Source organism: Nelumbo lutea, chromosome 1 (assembly GCF_056320005.1).
Source record: "Nelumbo lutea isolate HS-2025 chromosome 1, American lotus-T2T, whole genome shotgun sequence".
NCBI lineage: Eukaryota > Viridiplantae > Streptophyta > Magnoliopsida > Proteales > Nelumbonaceae > Nelumbo > Nelumbo lutea.
The window spans coordinates 199,024,759-199,039,517 of record NC_142684.1 but is presented as its reverse complement, the minus strand read 5'-3'; the positions used below and the strand labels follow the sequence as shown (position 1 = coordinate 199,039,517).

The window sequence follows — 14,759 nt, the reverse complement described above, 5'->3', positions numbered from 1 at the left end:
GCAATAGGAAAGTGAGTAGATTTGGACCCCAATAAGCCAGTTTCTGTAATAATATCAAGCGCATATTGTCTTTGGCAAAGAAATGTCCCCGATGATCCGCGAGTCACTTTGATGCCCAAAAAATATTTAAGAATACCCAAGTCCTTTATGTGAAAACACCGGTTCATATACTGTTTAAATTTGTGTATGAACTCCGGGTTATTCTCACCCACGATTAAGTCATCAACATAAACCAGGACATGCAAGACAAGCCCATTCTTGCGGTATGTAAATAAGGAATAATCGAAATAAGACTGATCAAACCCAAAAGTTTTCAAGGCAACACCTAATTTAGAGAACCAATTCCGGGGGGCTTGCCGTAGACCATACAAAGATTTCTAGAGTTTGCATACCTTTCCAGTCTTGGAGGCCAAAAAACCTGGAGGAGGTTTCATATAGACCTCCTCATGGAGATCACCATGTAGAAAAGCACTGTGGACATCCATCTTGTGCAATTCCCAATGTTGGGTTGCATCAACTGCTAAGAAGGTTCGAACTGTGACCATTTTAGCCACAAGGGCAAAGGTCTCGTTGTAATCAAGACCTTCAACTTGAGTGTTGCCCAAGACTACCAACCGTGCTTTAAATCTTCCAATGGATCCATAAGAGTTGTACTTGATTTTGTATACCCATTTACACCCAATTGCCTTTTTTCCAAGTGGGAGGTCTTCCAAGGTCCATGTCCCATTGTCTTCCAAAGCCTGTATCTCTTGGCGCATAGCCTCGCACCATCGAGCATTAGCCACTGCCTCAGAGAAACGAGTAGGTTCTCAGCCTGCAGTAACAGCTGCCAAGAAATGTTTGTGTTTCATACAAAGATTATCATATGCCACATAATGAGTTATGGGATAAGGAGTACTCGATGACTGAGATGATGCAAGAGAAACAGCGGAGGGGACTAAACAATGAGCAAAGTGTGTGACAAAGTCCTGTAAATAGCTGGGGGTCCGCTTTTCTCGATGTCTGCGGCCTAATAACTCTGTGGTAGGCTGAGGAGCAGCTGGAGTTTCATTATTCCTGCAATCTATGTCTCCTTGTCTCATCAAGAGGACCTGCCTCCTCATCATTACCCGTGTTCTGATGTCCTTCTTTATCAATCGTGTTGCTCCCCTTGACTTCTATATGAGGTGAATTAGATACCATGTCAGGAGGAGTGGTCGTAGAGTCCGGTGGTTGGACAATCCAAGGCAACCCAACATTTTCCTTGGCTATGGGAGGACTGGTTACTGAGGGTTGATGTTCCGGAGTGGCAAAGGGAAACTCGGCCTCACTAAATGCCATGTCTCGTGAGACGAAGTAATCACCAGACTCAAAATCGTATAATTTCCACCCCTTTTTCCAAAAGGGTACCCAACAAAGACACATTTCCTACTCCTAGCGGCAAACATAAGCAACTGAAAACTCTGAGATGTTTATAAGAAGGACTTTGTCCAAATAGCATCTCGTAAGGTGTTTTACCACCAAGAAGGGTTGCAGGTGTCTGGTTAATCAAGTACCCTGCGGTCAAAACACACTCACCCCAGAAATTGATCGGAAGATGAGCTTGAAACGTGAGTGCTCTGGCCACATTCAAAATATGATGATGCTTTCTCTCCACACAGCCATTTTGTTTTGGTGTTCCAACACAGGAAGTTTGAAATAAAATTCCTTGCTCATCAAAATATGATTTCAATGATTTAAACTATGTTCCATTATCACTTCTCACTACCTTAACCATCTTATAAAATTGTCGTTCAATCATTGCATAGAAATTTTTGAGTGTTTGACCAACTTCACTTTTTTCGGCCAGCAAATAAATCCAAACCGCTCGAGAATAATCATCAACAATTGTCAAAAAATATACAACATCGCAAGATGCAGGTACTCTATAAGCACCCCATAAGTCATAATGAATCAATGCAAAACAACCAGTCACTTTATTGCCGCTTTGAATAAAAACATCTCTAGTTTGCTTTGCCTTCAAACAAACATCATAGGTTTTGTTCTTACTATTACTGATATTAAGAAGCAAGCTAACCGTTTGATAAGAAGGGTGTCCCGATCTCCGATGCCACAAATCGCATGACCCAATTCCATCTGTCTTGTAAGCACAAACCGACGCCACACCCTTGAAGACATAGACCCCATCAAGTTGTTCACCCACACCAACCAGAGTCCTCGAGATGCGATCATGTATTACACATAACTTATTAGTAAACGTCACAATACAATTTGTGTCACAAAGTAACTGACCTACTGACAATAAATTACAATTGAGTTTTGGGACATATAATACGTGCAACAATTTAAAATTATTTCCAAGTTCAACAGTGCCTTCTTTCACGGCCTTGATGTGCGCACCGTTGGGTAACCTAACAGGACAAGGCGCAACATCATAGGTGTCAACAAGTACATTTAAATTCCCTGTCATGTGATGTGACGCCCCAAAGTCAATAATCCATTCAGTGGAGTAATTCTTATCAGAAAGTTGTTCATTAGTCCTGGTTTTGTAAGCACTAAGCATGCTTACAAGAGTCTACCATTGCTCGTCATTAAGCCCGCTCAGTCCGGTCCGGTCTTCGTCAGTCACAGTTGCATTAGCAGCCACCTCACGCCCCGTTGATGACTAGGCAGCATGAGCTTTTGTCGTGCCTCGACCATGTCCGCCAGAGGGTCCACCCCCTTTTCCTTTTCCTGCTCCACGCCCGGTCGACGTACCGCGGGGTCTGTCTCCCCACCATTTAGGGTATCCAATTAATTGGAAGCAATTCTTTACTTCATGGCCAGATCGACCACAATTGTTACACACAATTGTTTTGTCTTTTGAAGCAGTTCTACTATCTTGTGATGTCTGTGAGGCTTGTGCTGCAAAACCAACCGCATCTGCCCGTTCCTCCTTACCTCGTGCCAACGATCGATGTTGATCTTCTTATATGATCATTGAGTAAACTTTGTTCATATTTGGAATTGGTTCCATACTCAATATGTTGGAACGCACAGTTCCAAATATATCATTGTCCAAACCCATCAAAAATTGGTAGATTTTCTCTTCTTCTCTTTCTTTAACCAATTCGGCTGCCGCTCCACACCTACACCCGCATGTACACACGGGTACCTTAGAGTAGCTTCCTAATTCGTCCCACATTGCCTTCAATTTTTCATAATATGCAACCACTGTCTGTCCATGTTGCTTGCAATTAGCAAGCTCGGATTTAATCTGATAAATCTAGGGTCCGTTGCCGATCGGGAATCGTTTCTTCAAATCATCCCAAAGCTCCTTGACCATCTCCATATACGTGATAGTTGAACGCAATGATGGATCGACAGTATTGAAAACCCAAGCCACCAACATCGAGTTCACAATCCACCAGAGATCAATCTCTGGAGTGTTGTTCTCCGGCTTTGTGACCTTGCCTTCGATGAAACCGATTTTGTTTTTGGCATGAAAAGCAGTTCTCATTGCCTTTTCCCATTCGTCATAGTTATCTCCTCTCAAGACCACCAGACTGATAATAGTTCTAGGATTATTTGATGGATGCAAATAGAAAGGAGAAGACGGTCCAACAGACTTACTCGAGCTCTCACTGTTCCTATTGTTGTTGGCAGCTATGGTGACCGATCAGCAAGACTCGTCTGAGATGTTTAAGCAAATGGTCGAAGATGGCTTTGGTGTCGATGTGATTCCGTTGCTCAACGTCACCAGTAATATCTTACCCAAGGTGATTGATTATTGCAAGAAACACATCAAGTTTGATTCCAAGAAGAAGATAGACAATCCTCATGAGGCTCACAAAGAAATTAGGAACTAGGACTTAGAGTACATCAACGTTGGTGTCGATGAGCTTTACCATCTTATAATGGCTCCCAACTACCTTCATATCAAAGGGTTGCTGGATTTGACTTGCCGGAAGGTGGCTCTGATACCATGAAAAATTTCAGAAGCCAAAGGTTGTACCTTTCCATTGCTATCTTATGATATATATATATACAAATTCGATGGAGTTTCTTGCTCCCAAAACTTTCTAAAAACCCTACGTCCTAAATGCAATGCAACTTCTATCTCCAAAAGACTTCTTAATCCAAAAAGAATATCTTCTTAAAAACAAGGCTGCTAAAATGCTATCTTATGATATATATATATATATATAAACTCGATGGAGTTTCTTGCTCCCAAAACTTTCTAAAAACCCTACGTCCTAAATGCAATGCAACTTCTATCTCCAAAAGACTTCTTAATCCAAAAGGAATATATTCTTAAAAACAAGACTGCTAAAAACAAAACTTCTAAAACACAAAGCTTCTTAACTGTATAGAAAATATATAGATCCGGGATCTCTAGGATTCTCGCGAATCTCATCCAATATGATCTGTTTGCTGGTGATGGTTGTTTATCGCCGACGATAATGGATGTTAAATCACCACCGGGTGGATGGGGGAAAGAGAGGGAGAAGGAACGAGTCCCTGTGGCACTCAAGGGAGAGAACGAGTCACTAACGACGTAAAGCATCCCTCGCATGCTTCAACCGTTTATACGAATTGGAGGGTGCGTCGACTGAAGCCGAACTCAACAACTAATGGGTAACAGAGCTGACCTTGGTGGTTGGAACGATATGGGCACGGGCTTGCCCCGGAGGAAGCCGATCAAGATATTTGGAGGGGTGAAGGGTTTCGATCTACCACGTAGGCTATTTTTTTGGCACGTTGGACCATAGGTGACTCATCCAATCTACACGGGTAACGCTCTCGTACTCCACCCGTTCACCCTATAGCGTCGCCTCTTTCCATTCCATATATAACAGCCTATCTGCCGGGTTTCGACTTTCGAGTTTCGACCGAGAGAAGAGAAATAAGGAAAAATGCTGGCTCCAGTACTGACACTCTCTACTGTATTTTCGCGCTTTAATTTGCTTCGCGAGCCATCATTTCCTCGTTTGTTAAGAACGCTCAGAATCCATTTGAGACAACATCAAAGACAGAAACTCATTCGGTCTCCTTTGATTTCTCCCGTCAATTCTCCTGCTGTTGGTCTCTCTAATTACAGTTTCCATTCCCTCGACGCAGAGACTAGAATTTCAGGAACTGGAGATGATTTGGTTGTTCTAGGTATCGAGACGAGCTGTGATGACACCGCTGCCGCCGTCGTAAGTGTTCGTTCTCACTCGTTCTAGTTCCATTGTTAATTTGGGTTCTTATTGTTCATTTCAAATTTTTCCTATAAGCACTTAAACTGTCTTTTCGTTATTTAGGTTCGCGGAAATGGAGAAATTCTCAGCCAAGTGGTGTCTTCTCAAGTATATTTCGCGAGTTCTCTTCTGAACGTTTACTTGATTGTTTGATTTGTTTATAGATAAGCATCTGCGTATTGTACAATCATTTGTTGTAATTTTTCTCGAGTTACTTTTTATGGAATATAATTCTTGTATGTTGACTTCAACTTCATTGTTGCAATGCCTGTGAATGCCTCATCAATTTATTTCAATTTGGATGTCCTTTTAAGTTTTAGATTATGATGGTCTTAAGTTCTCCAGCGCCAGGGAGTGTAGTAATCATTATTGGTAGCTTGCTCTTTACCTCCTACTGATGTACAACTTCATCATTTAAGTAATTCTGAGATTTCGAAGCATCTCGCTCCACTCCCCTTAAAGCAAAAATCAAGATTCTTCCTCTATACTGCGTTAAGGTGGAGAGGGAGAACAAGGATTAGAGATGAATACAATACCACCCTTTGATAGAAGCCCTTTTACCATCCTACTGGTTCCTCTCAAACATTTCCACCGCTAGGTTGATTTGTTCCTCTCAAAAAAAAAAAAAAAGCATACATATCGGCGAACACCCCCTTAGTCAGCAATCAAGCAACTGTACATCCCAAATCTCAAGCTAACTCCAGAAGGTTCTCTACTTCTATGGCTGCATTGCCCTCACTATTCCCAAGGCTTTTTCCCAATGCAAAGACCACTTCAAAATTGATGATGATGCTTCCCAACTACCTTTCCTTCTTGTGTTCCCCAATACTTTCACCGCACTCCCTTGCACTCCCTGCATACCCTCACCACTTGTCTGGACATCACCCTACAGTCCTGGTGCATTTAAGCTACACTGCTTCTAATTTCTGACCACATGCAATGAATCATGAGTGAGCACTTCCATTGAATGGAAAATTGACATGACTACCTCTGTGAAGTCTTTCCATGGAGGGCTGGGACTTTTGGTAGAACATCATAGTGAAGCCATCAGACATTGGATGCCTTGTTCCAACTTAGATTTCTGATCATCTTCAAAACTTCACATTCTTCAACGTTCCTCTTCCGCCAACCAAGCTCCACTTTCAAAATAGTGATTAGCACGAATAAAGTTCCTCTTCCGCCAACCAAGCTCCACTTGAAAGATTCATTGACTTTCAAGTTTCAATCTGGTGATGGAGTTGGAACAACCCTAGCATATTTGATCTGATGGGAAAGAGTTCATATCCGTATCGTCTTTATTGAGCTAAAACACTGTAGGTTTCTGACTCTATGAGACAATTGATATCAGAGCCTACTCCACATCTTAGTTTCAAATCATGGAAAGGGCTATATGGAGCAGAGTGAAAGGCACCAAAGGGAATGGACTACCTGCAACCAGGGTGAGATCCATCATGGAAAGGCTACTTTCTGCCAGAGTGAGAGCCGCCACGTTGGCTGCAGAACCATGGTGGTAGGGTACAGTCTCAATAGTTAAACAGTTTCGCTTTACATGTGCCAACAGTTGTAGGGTTTTCGGTTTTTAAGTCAAGAACGTAAGAGTGCCAACCTCCTGAATTCCTCTTTGCCACTCTTTCTGGAATGTAGTTAAAACACCTCAACCCCATTTCCTCTTTTTGGCAATGGACCTTATTCCCTTCAAAACACTCCCATTAGCGTGTTGTTTCAAATAATGAAGATCTTAAACAGCTAATTCTATTCACAAGAATACAAGTAAAACAGATTACCCTAAATGTTGAAGTTTAAAAGAAGTGAGACAAAGAACTTTGGGCATGCATCACTCCTCATGGTAGGACTTCCTCACTGATGATAGGCTGACTGTCAAGATTGTACTGAAATCCAAAACTAAAGTAACTGATTTAAGTAAACAGGAAGCAATAAATAGGATGTTGTTATGTTCTGGAGGTCTACCCAAGGAAATGAGGTATGTTAATGACCATTCAAAAAATGAATGTAGCGGAGATGAGGATTCTAGAGAGATTGGGCTGAATGGGCCTTAGTTTTATTTATTTTTTCAGTAGCTTTATATTAGTGGTGTTAGTGAAGGGGTATTTCGGTCTTTGTACTTGTTGAGAATGTTGATGTGTACTGTTATGTTAGTTCGAGTGCCTCTTACTTAAAGAAGGGCACTTAAATCTTTTCCAATAAGTTAATAATATAATAATAGGTCTGGCTGAATCTAGGGATGACTTTTTCTCTAATTCGAACCAGTCCTCTCTTTTCTTTCTTCTTCTTTCCTCTCCTACTTCTTGCTGTTTACTTTACTTTACAGTCAACGAACAAGACAGAATTCTAGGGCAGGTCGAACTTCAACATGGTATCAGAGCAACATTAAACAAATCAGACTTGCTAGAATTCTGTCTTCTGCGCATTCAAACTAGGGTTTCTCTTGGGTTTCTCAGCTGTGAGTTGGAGACTGGGAAAAGGGCTGAAAAGGAGTGATCGCCCTCTTCCCTTGGAGGTTCCTATGCCTCCGATTGTGTCGTTGGTGATTGGTTGTTGTGGTTTCTAAGCCCTAATTAGGGCTGGTACGTGTGGTGCAATGGTGTCTCAGTCCTTTGTGTGGTTGGCCTTCAGGCGATGAGGTAAAGTTTTTTTTATGCATATTTTCTGTTATGGAATACATGAGAGGTGTAGTACAGTTCGTATGATGGGTTTTCAGATCGCAATATGCTAGGGTTTATTCTGGTTTGTGTGTGATTCGAAGGGCAATAGTGTCTACTTAATGGTAAAACTTCCGGTAGCTGTGGATTAGGGTTTGTGGTGTTACAAGTGTGGTTTTCAGCATTTAATATTGCTGAAATCAGTGTGCAGACTTCGATGAGTAGGGTTTGTGGTGTTGTAGTTTTCAGCATTTAATACTACTGAAATTAGTGTGCAGATTTCGGTGAGTAGGGTTTGTGGTGTTGCAGTTCTCAGCATTCATTATTGTTGAAATCAATGTGCAGATTTCGGTGAAGTGTCTGTGTGTAGTGTGCAGTGTGTAGTGCTTAGAATTCAATAATAAGGGAGTTCGGAAATGGCAGATAACAGTGATAGTAAACCTAGTGTCATGATATCTACTGACTACCTGAATGTCCAAATGACCTCCATTAAACTGAATGGAGAGAATTATGTCCCTTGGGCCAAGTCTGTAGAGGTTTTTTCTGAAGGCGAAGAAGAAAGTGAAGCACATAAGAGAGGAGAAACCCCCCGCTAATTCTCAGGAGTATGAAGACTGGGAACAGGAAGATGCACAGATCATCACATGGTTGTGGAACAGTATGGAATCCAGAATTAGTGTGAACTTCATGTTTCTTGACACAACCAAAGAGGTGTGGGATCATGCTAAGAAACTGTATTCAGGTCAGGATAATGCCACTAGGGTATATCAACTGTATCAGGAATACTTCAATTTGCAACAGGGAAATCAGAGCCTTGAGGAGTACTATGCCAGTGTGAGAAATATCCGTAATGAGTTAAATGTCTATCATCCTCTCACTTCCGATGTCAAAGTTAAACAACAATAGCGAGAGTAGCTTGATGTGACACGGTTTCTGGTGGGGCTGAAGTCTGAGTATGAACCAGTACGAGCCCAGATACTAGGGGGATCTGCTCTTCCATCTTTAGAGGAGGTGTTTGCTCGTCTTCGGAGGGCTTCCATTGGATCTATGGATTCTAATGTCTTAGATAAATCAACATTTGTAGTGTCGAGAGGTCAAGGTGGCAGAAGTGGGGCTCGAGGAGCCCAGCCTGTCAGGAGTGGTAGTGGTGGATCTACACATATCCATGGTGGTAGTCGTACTGGAGGCAGAGATTCAGGGGGAGCTCGTGGTAGAGGACGTGGGTCGGGTCCACAGAAGTGTACTCATTGTGGTTTCAATGGACATACTATTAACTACTGCTATGACTTACATGGTCCTCCCTCGACGTGGGCCAACCAGGCCATGACTAGTGACACCAGTTTCAGGTCTAGACAGGAGAACCGGTCAGCTGACCCGATGCCTTCTACTTCCTTAGATGGTCCAGGCAAGGAGATGGTCAGTGTTTCTCGGGATGAGTATGAAATGTTTGTTCAATCCAAGTCGCAGCGGAACACAACTACCTTTGCACACTCAGGTATGGCTTGTTTGGCATCCACACCCAACCCCTGGATTATTGACTCTAGAGCCTTCGATCACATGACAGGAACTCCAGGTGTGTTTTCATCTCTCACTCATTGCTCAACATCCCAATCTGTTACCCTTGCTAATGGCTCCACATCATCTATCTATGGCGTTGGTAATGTTGACCTGGACCCTGTATCCCTATCCTCTGTTTTATATGTACCTAAGCTTCCATTTAATCTTATGTCTGTTAGTAAGCTGACCAAGTCCCTTAAGTGCTCCATCACATTTTATCCCTCTATGTGTGTTTTTCAGGATCTCAAGATGAGGATGAAGATTGGTGGAGGGCATGAAGCTGGTGGCCTGTATTATCTTGATGATGGTGGAATAACGTCAACGGCCCTTCAGTCATCAATTTCTCCTCTCCAGTGACATTGTAGATTTGGTCATCCTTCACTGAAAGTGTTGCAGTCCTTAGTCATTTCATGGAGTCAACTTTCTGTTTTAGATTGTGAGTCATGTCAATTTGGGAAACACCATCGTGTTCCCTTTCGTTCTAGGGTCGATAACCGTGTGTGGAGTCTTTTTTTCTTTAATTCATTCAAATTTTGGGGTCCTTATAAAGTGATGTCATATAATGGATACAAATATTTTGTTATTTTTGTTGATGATTGTTCAAGAATGATGTGGCTCTATTTAATGAAAGAAAGAAGTGAATTATTTGCCATCTTCCAGAAATTTTATGCTGAGATCCACAATCAATTTGGCGTTCACATCAAAATTTTCCGTTCTGATAATGGTCGTGTATACTTGTCTTCATCTTTTCAAGAATACTTGGACCAACATGGCATTATACACCAAACTTCATGTATCTACACTCCACAACAAATGGGGTTGCTGAGAGAAAGAACCGACATCTTGTAGAAACGGCACGCTCCCTCATGCACAACATGAATGTTCCCAAAACCTTTTGGAGCTCACCTCTTGTTTCTTAATTAATCGGATGCCCACGTCTATTCTTGATGGTCGTTCTCCTTTTAGTGTCTTATTCCCCAACATGTCTCCGTTTCTACTTCTCCTCGGGTATTTGGGTGTCTGCTTCGTTCATAATCTGGGTCCCGGGACTAACAAGTTAGATGCACGTTCCCTGAAGTGTATGTTCCCGGAAGTGTATCTTCCTTGGCTATTCCCAAACTCAGAAAGGGTACAAGTGTTATCATCCCAGTTCTCGTCGTTCCTTGGTATGTGCTGATGTTACATTCTTTGAGTCTATTCCGTTCTTCGTGGGGTCCGGTGCTGCTGCTTCCTCCACATCACCACCTCCTCTTCCTCTTCCTATGGCTGATCCACCTCCTCTTGTTCCATTCATGCCTACGTCCTTGCCTCCGGTGCCACCGTCTGTTGATCGTCCACCCATCCGTAACGCGTATACACATCGCCCACGTGTACCGGCTGCAGCTCCTCCAGCTTCATCACCATTGACAGATCCAACTCCAGCTTCGACACTAGCCTCCGACCTAGATCTTTCTATTGCCTTTCGAAAAGGTAAACGTACTTGCACCCTTCACCCTATTTCCAATTTTGTTTCACTTACTCACCTCTCCACCTCCCATCGCCAGTTCATCTCTTTGTTATCCTCCGTGGTTGTTCCTAAGGATGTCCAGGAAGCCCTTACCTCTCCGGAGTGGTGCCGTGCTATGGAAGAAAAGCTCTCTGCTTTGCATCATAATCACACTTGGGACCTCACCGCTCTTTCTCCTAGGAAGCAGGCTGTCGGTTGTAAGTGGGTGTATAGTGTTAAGTACTTGCCAGATGGTCGTGTTGAGCGCCTGAAGGCGCGGCTGGTTGCCAAAGGGTACTTCCAAACCTATGGCATTGACTACACAGAGACATTCTCCCCGGTTGCTAAGATAGGGTCAGTTCGTGTCGTCATCTCCCTTGCAGCTATGTATGATTGGCCTCTACATCAGCTAGATATAACAAATGCCTTTTTGCATGGTGATTTGCTCGAGGAGGTCTACATGGAGCAACCACTAGGGTTTGTTGCTCAAGGGGAGGATGGTAAGGTATGCAGACTTAAGAAGGCTATATATGGACTTAAATAGTCCCCTCGAGCATGGTTTGGTAGGTTCAGTGAGGTGGTCAAGAAGTTTGGTATGAAACAGTGCCAAGTTGATAACTCTGTCTTCAGTTTTGACTCTTCGGCAGGCAAAATAATATTGGTGGTGTATGTGGATGATATCGTTGTGACTGGGAATGATAAAATGGGCATTGACAGATTGAAGGCATTCCTACAGGAACACTTTCAGACAAAGGACCTTGGCAAGTTGAAGGCATAGAGGTAGCAAGATCTAAGCATGGCATTAATTTGTGTCAGAGGAAATATGTGCTTGATTTACTGGAAGAAACAGGGTTGTTGGGTACTAAACCGACTGAGACACCCATGGAAACAAATACGAGGCTGAGCAGTGATATAGGTGAGGTATTTGAAGACCCTGGCAGATACCGCCGACTTGTAGGCAAACTAAACTATCTAACCATTACTCGGCCAGATATTTCATTTGCGGTTAGTGTGGTGAGTCAGTTCATGCAGAAACCTTTGGTCCCACATTGGAATGCAGTGCTAAGGATTGTGAGGTATCTGAAAGGAGCTCCTGGTTGTGGTTTACTGTACAGGAGTGGTGGAAAGCTGGTAGTAGAAGGGTACACCGATGCTGATTGGGTAGGTTCTATGTCTGATAGACGATCTACCACAGGCTATTGCACCTTTCTGGGGGGTAACCTAGTAACGTGGAAAAGTAAGAAGCAAACAGTTGTGGCAAGAAGCAGTGCAGAAGCAAAATATAGGGCCATGGCACATACTGCTTGGAAATTAGTGTGGCTAAGGAACCTTCTACAGGAGATAGGATATGACATCACTACTCCAATGAAGCTCTATTGTGACAATCAGGCAGCGGTTCATATGTCTTCCAATCCAGTGTTTCATGAAAGAACCAAGCACATCGAAGTTGATTGTCATTTTGTGAGAGAGAAGGTGCTGAATGGAGTAATAGAAACTGCATATGTTAGTATGGGAAACCGGTGGGCAGACTTGTTTACAAAAGGTTTGAGTCGGGGGAGAGTGGACTACATATGTAACAAGCTGGGATTATATGATATATACTCACCAGCTTGAGGGGGAGTGTTAGTGGTGTTAGTGAAGGGGTATTTCGGTCTTTGTACTTGTTGAAAATGTTGATGTGTACTGTTATGTTAGTTCGAGTGCCTCTTACTTAAAGAAGGACACTTAAGTCTTTTCCAATAAGTTAATAATATAATAACAGGTCTGGCCGAATCTAGGGATGACTTTTTCTCTAATTCGAACCAGTCCTTCTCTCTTTTCTTTCTTCTTCTTTCCTCTCCTACTTCTTGTTGTTTACTTTACTTTACAGTCAACGAACAAGACAGAATTCTAGGGCAGGTCAAACTTCAACACTTTGTTTCTGCTATAGTGGGCCTTCTTTATGGGCCTTAATACTTGTGTTCTATGAGTCAACCATCCAACTTGGGGCACTCATGTAACTTTACAACTTTTATTATTCAGCACATATTTAATCTAATTGAGGGACAAAGAGAGAGAGAGACGATAAGCTCTCTTCCTCTTCCCTTTTCTTCCATTCTCTTTTCTTTCTTCTAAATCTCTATCAGAACTTCTCTTTCTTCCTCTTTTATTTCTTCTTTATTCTATTTTCCAGATTTATTGCTGGTGTAATTTGCAACTTGGTATCAGAGTAGGTTCTCATCTTCTTCAATTTATTCTGTTAGGCCCATACACTGTGTGTATGGAGAACTTATTGTCTGATTTATTGGCAGCTTATACAGCCCAATTTGGAAGGTTTTTTGGAGAGGAATTTACTCTTAGTTTGAGGCCCAAGACAGGTTCTTGGAGATTTTCCTGAAAATCCTAGATAATTGGAGAAACCGAATTAAGGGTTCTAGAGACACTTTTAAACTGTATCTTGTGGCTTGAAAGGAAGTTCTGTTATCTTCTTTGAGATCGATCTAGGTTGGAAAAAGTTTTGGAGTCCCTGATAGGAGCGGCTGGATTTTCTCTCCTCTCGAGTTGTTGGGTCTTGTAAAACCCTAGTTTTGGGTGGTTGAGAAGCAATTTTGGATTTAGGTCAATGATTCTTGATTAGTAATATCCTGTTTTGATTTTCAGTTGCTTCTTTTTTAGTCATTGGAGCAAACTGGTGGTGAGACAAAATACCCCACAGACACTGGGTTTGGCTAGGGAGGGTCTGTGGAGACTCTGTTAAGAGTAGTAACCATAGTAAAGTTGGATGGAACCAATTTTTTTACATGTTCTCGGTCTATAAAGATTCATGTCTGTAGTAGAGGGAAATGGGGGTACATCACTGGGAGCATTGTCTGTGGCAAGAAAGAAACAGTCGGGTTTTCAAAAATAAGATAAGTTCTATTGACTCCATTTTTCAGAAAATTGTGGAAAAGATGTTTTCTTGGTTATCTGGTAACAGGCTGGTTAGGGGTATAGGTTTTGAGTCCTTTTTTTGTACATGATAATCTTTATGTAAAGCAAGGTGGGGTTCAAGTCTAGAGGGAACATTTTTCTGGTCTCCTTTAGCACTTTATCTTGCTTTATATTTTGTTCATATTTAATATATTGATACTTTACTTTTATCTCTCAAAAAAAAAAAAAAGAGAGGTGGATGGAAGAAAATTACACAATAGTAGGCTAGTTAGTAAATTCCATGGAACCTCATATTAACCAACACTACCTATGGATGGATACTGTGAAGGAGGTGTGGGATAGTGTCAAAAATACCTATTCCCAGAAGTTAAATGTTGATAGGCTTACAAACTAAAGAATGATGTGAACAATTTAAGACGGGGGAGAAGCCCTTAGCTATTTACTTCTCCATGCTAAAATCTCTTTGGTAGGAGATTGGCCTGATGGAGATTGTTGTGTAGGGGTGCACAAAAGATGCTGAGACACATAGAAAGTTGGTGGAGAGAAATTGGGTTTTTGAGTTCCTCACTGGATTCAACCCTAAATATGATATTGTTAGACAAAATGTTTTAGCAAAAGGTGAGGTGACACTGTCTCAAGCCTATGCTATGGTTAGTAGTGATGAGAGTAGGAAACAAACTCAGTTTGTGGCACCTCAAGTTGACCACTATGCTAGTGTCGGGATAAAGCCAAAGGTTAATACTAGAAAGAAGGGTGTTGTGTGTGGATATTGTAAGAAGCCCAAACATACTGAGGAGACCTGTTGGAAGCTGCATCCAGAGCTCATGCCTACTAGATCCAAGAATGGAAATAATGGTAAAAAGAATGAAAGTGTGAAAGGTGGCAATGCAAATGTAGCCACCTCCTCACAGAGTGAACAGGGGCTGAGTGTTGAGAAATCTGTTG

The 14,759-nt window shown here is 42.1% G+C and overlaps 1 protein-coding gene across 2 annotated transcripts in view; it reads left to right on the top strand.

Annotated features, from left to right (window-relative positions):
• The first annotated feature begins 4,366 nt into the window (after positions 1 to 4,366).
• GCP1 (glycoprotease 1) overlaps positions 4,367 to 14,759 on the top strand; it is a 63,066-nt gene continuing 52,673 nt past the window's right edge. Inside the window, exons 1-2 of one of the 2 annotated variants that reach the window (XM_088962154.1) lie at positions 4,367 to 5,159; positions 5,265 to 5,309. In XM_088962154.1, coding sequence (XP_088818280.1) covers positions 4,875 to 5,159; positions 5,265 to 5,309 — 330 coding nt within the window. In that variant the 5' untranslated portion in view covers positions 4,367 to 4,874. Of the gene's footprint in view, positions 5,166 to 5,264; positions 5,310 to 14,759 lie in introns of both variants that reach the window. The other variant, XM_088962153.1, reaches the window with a different exon arrangement.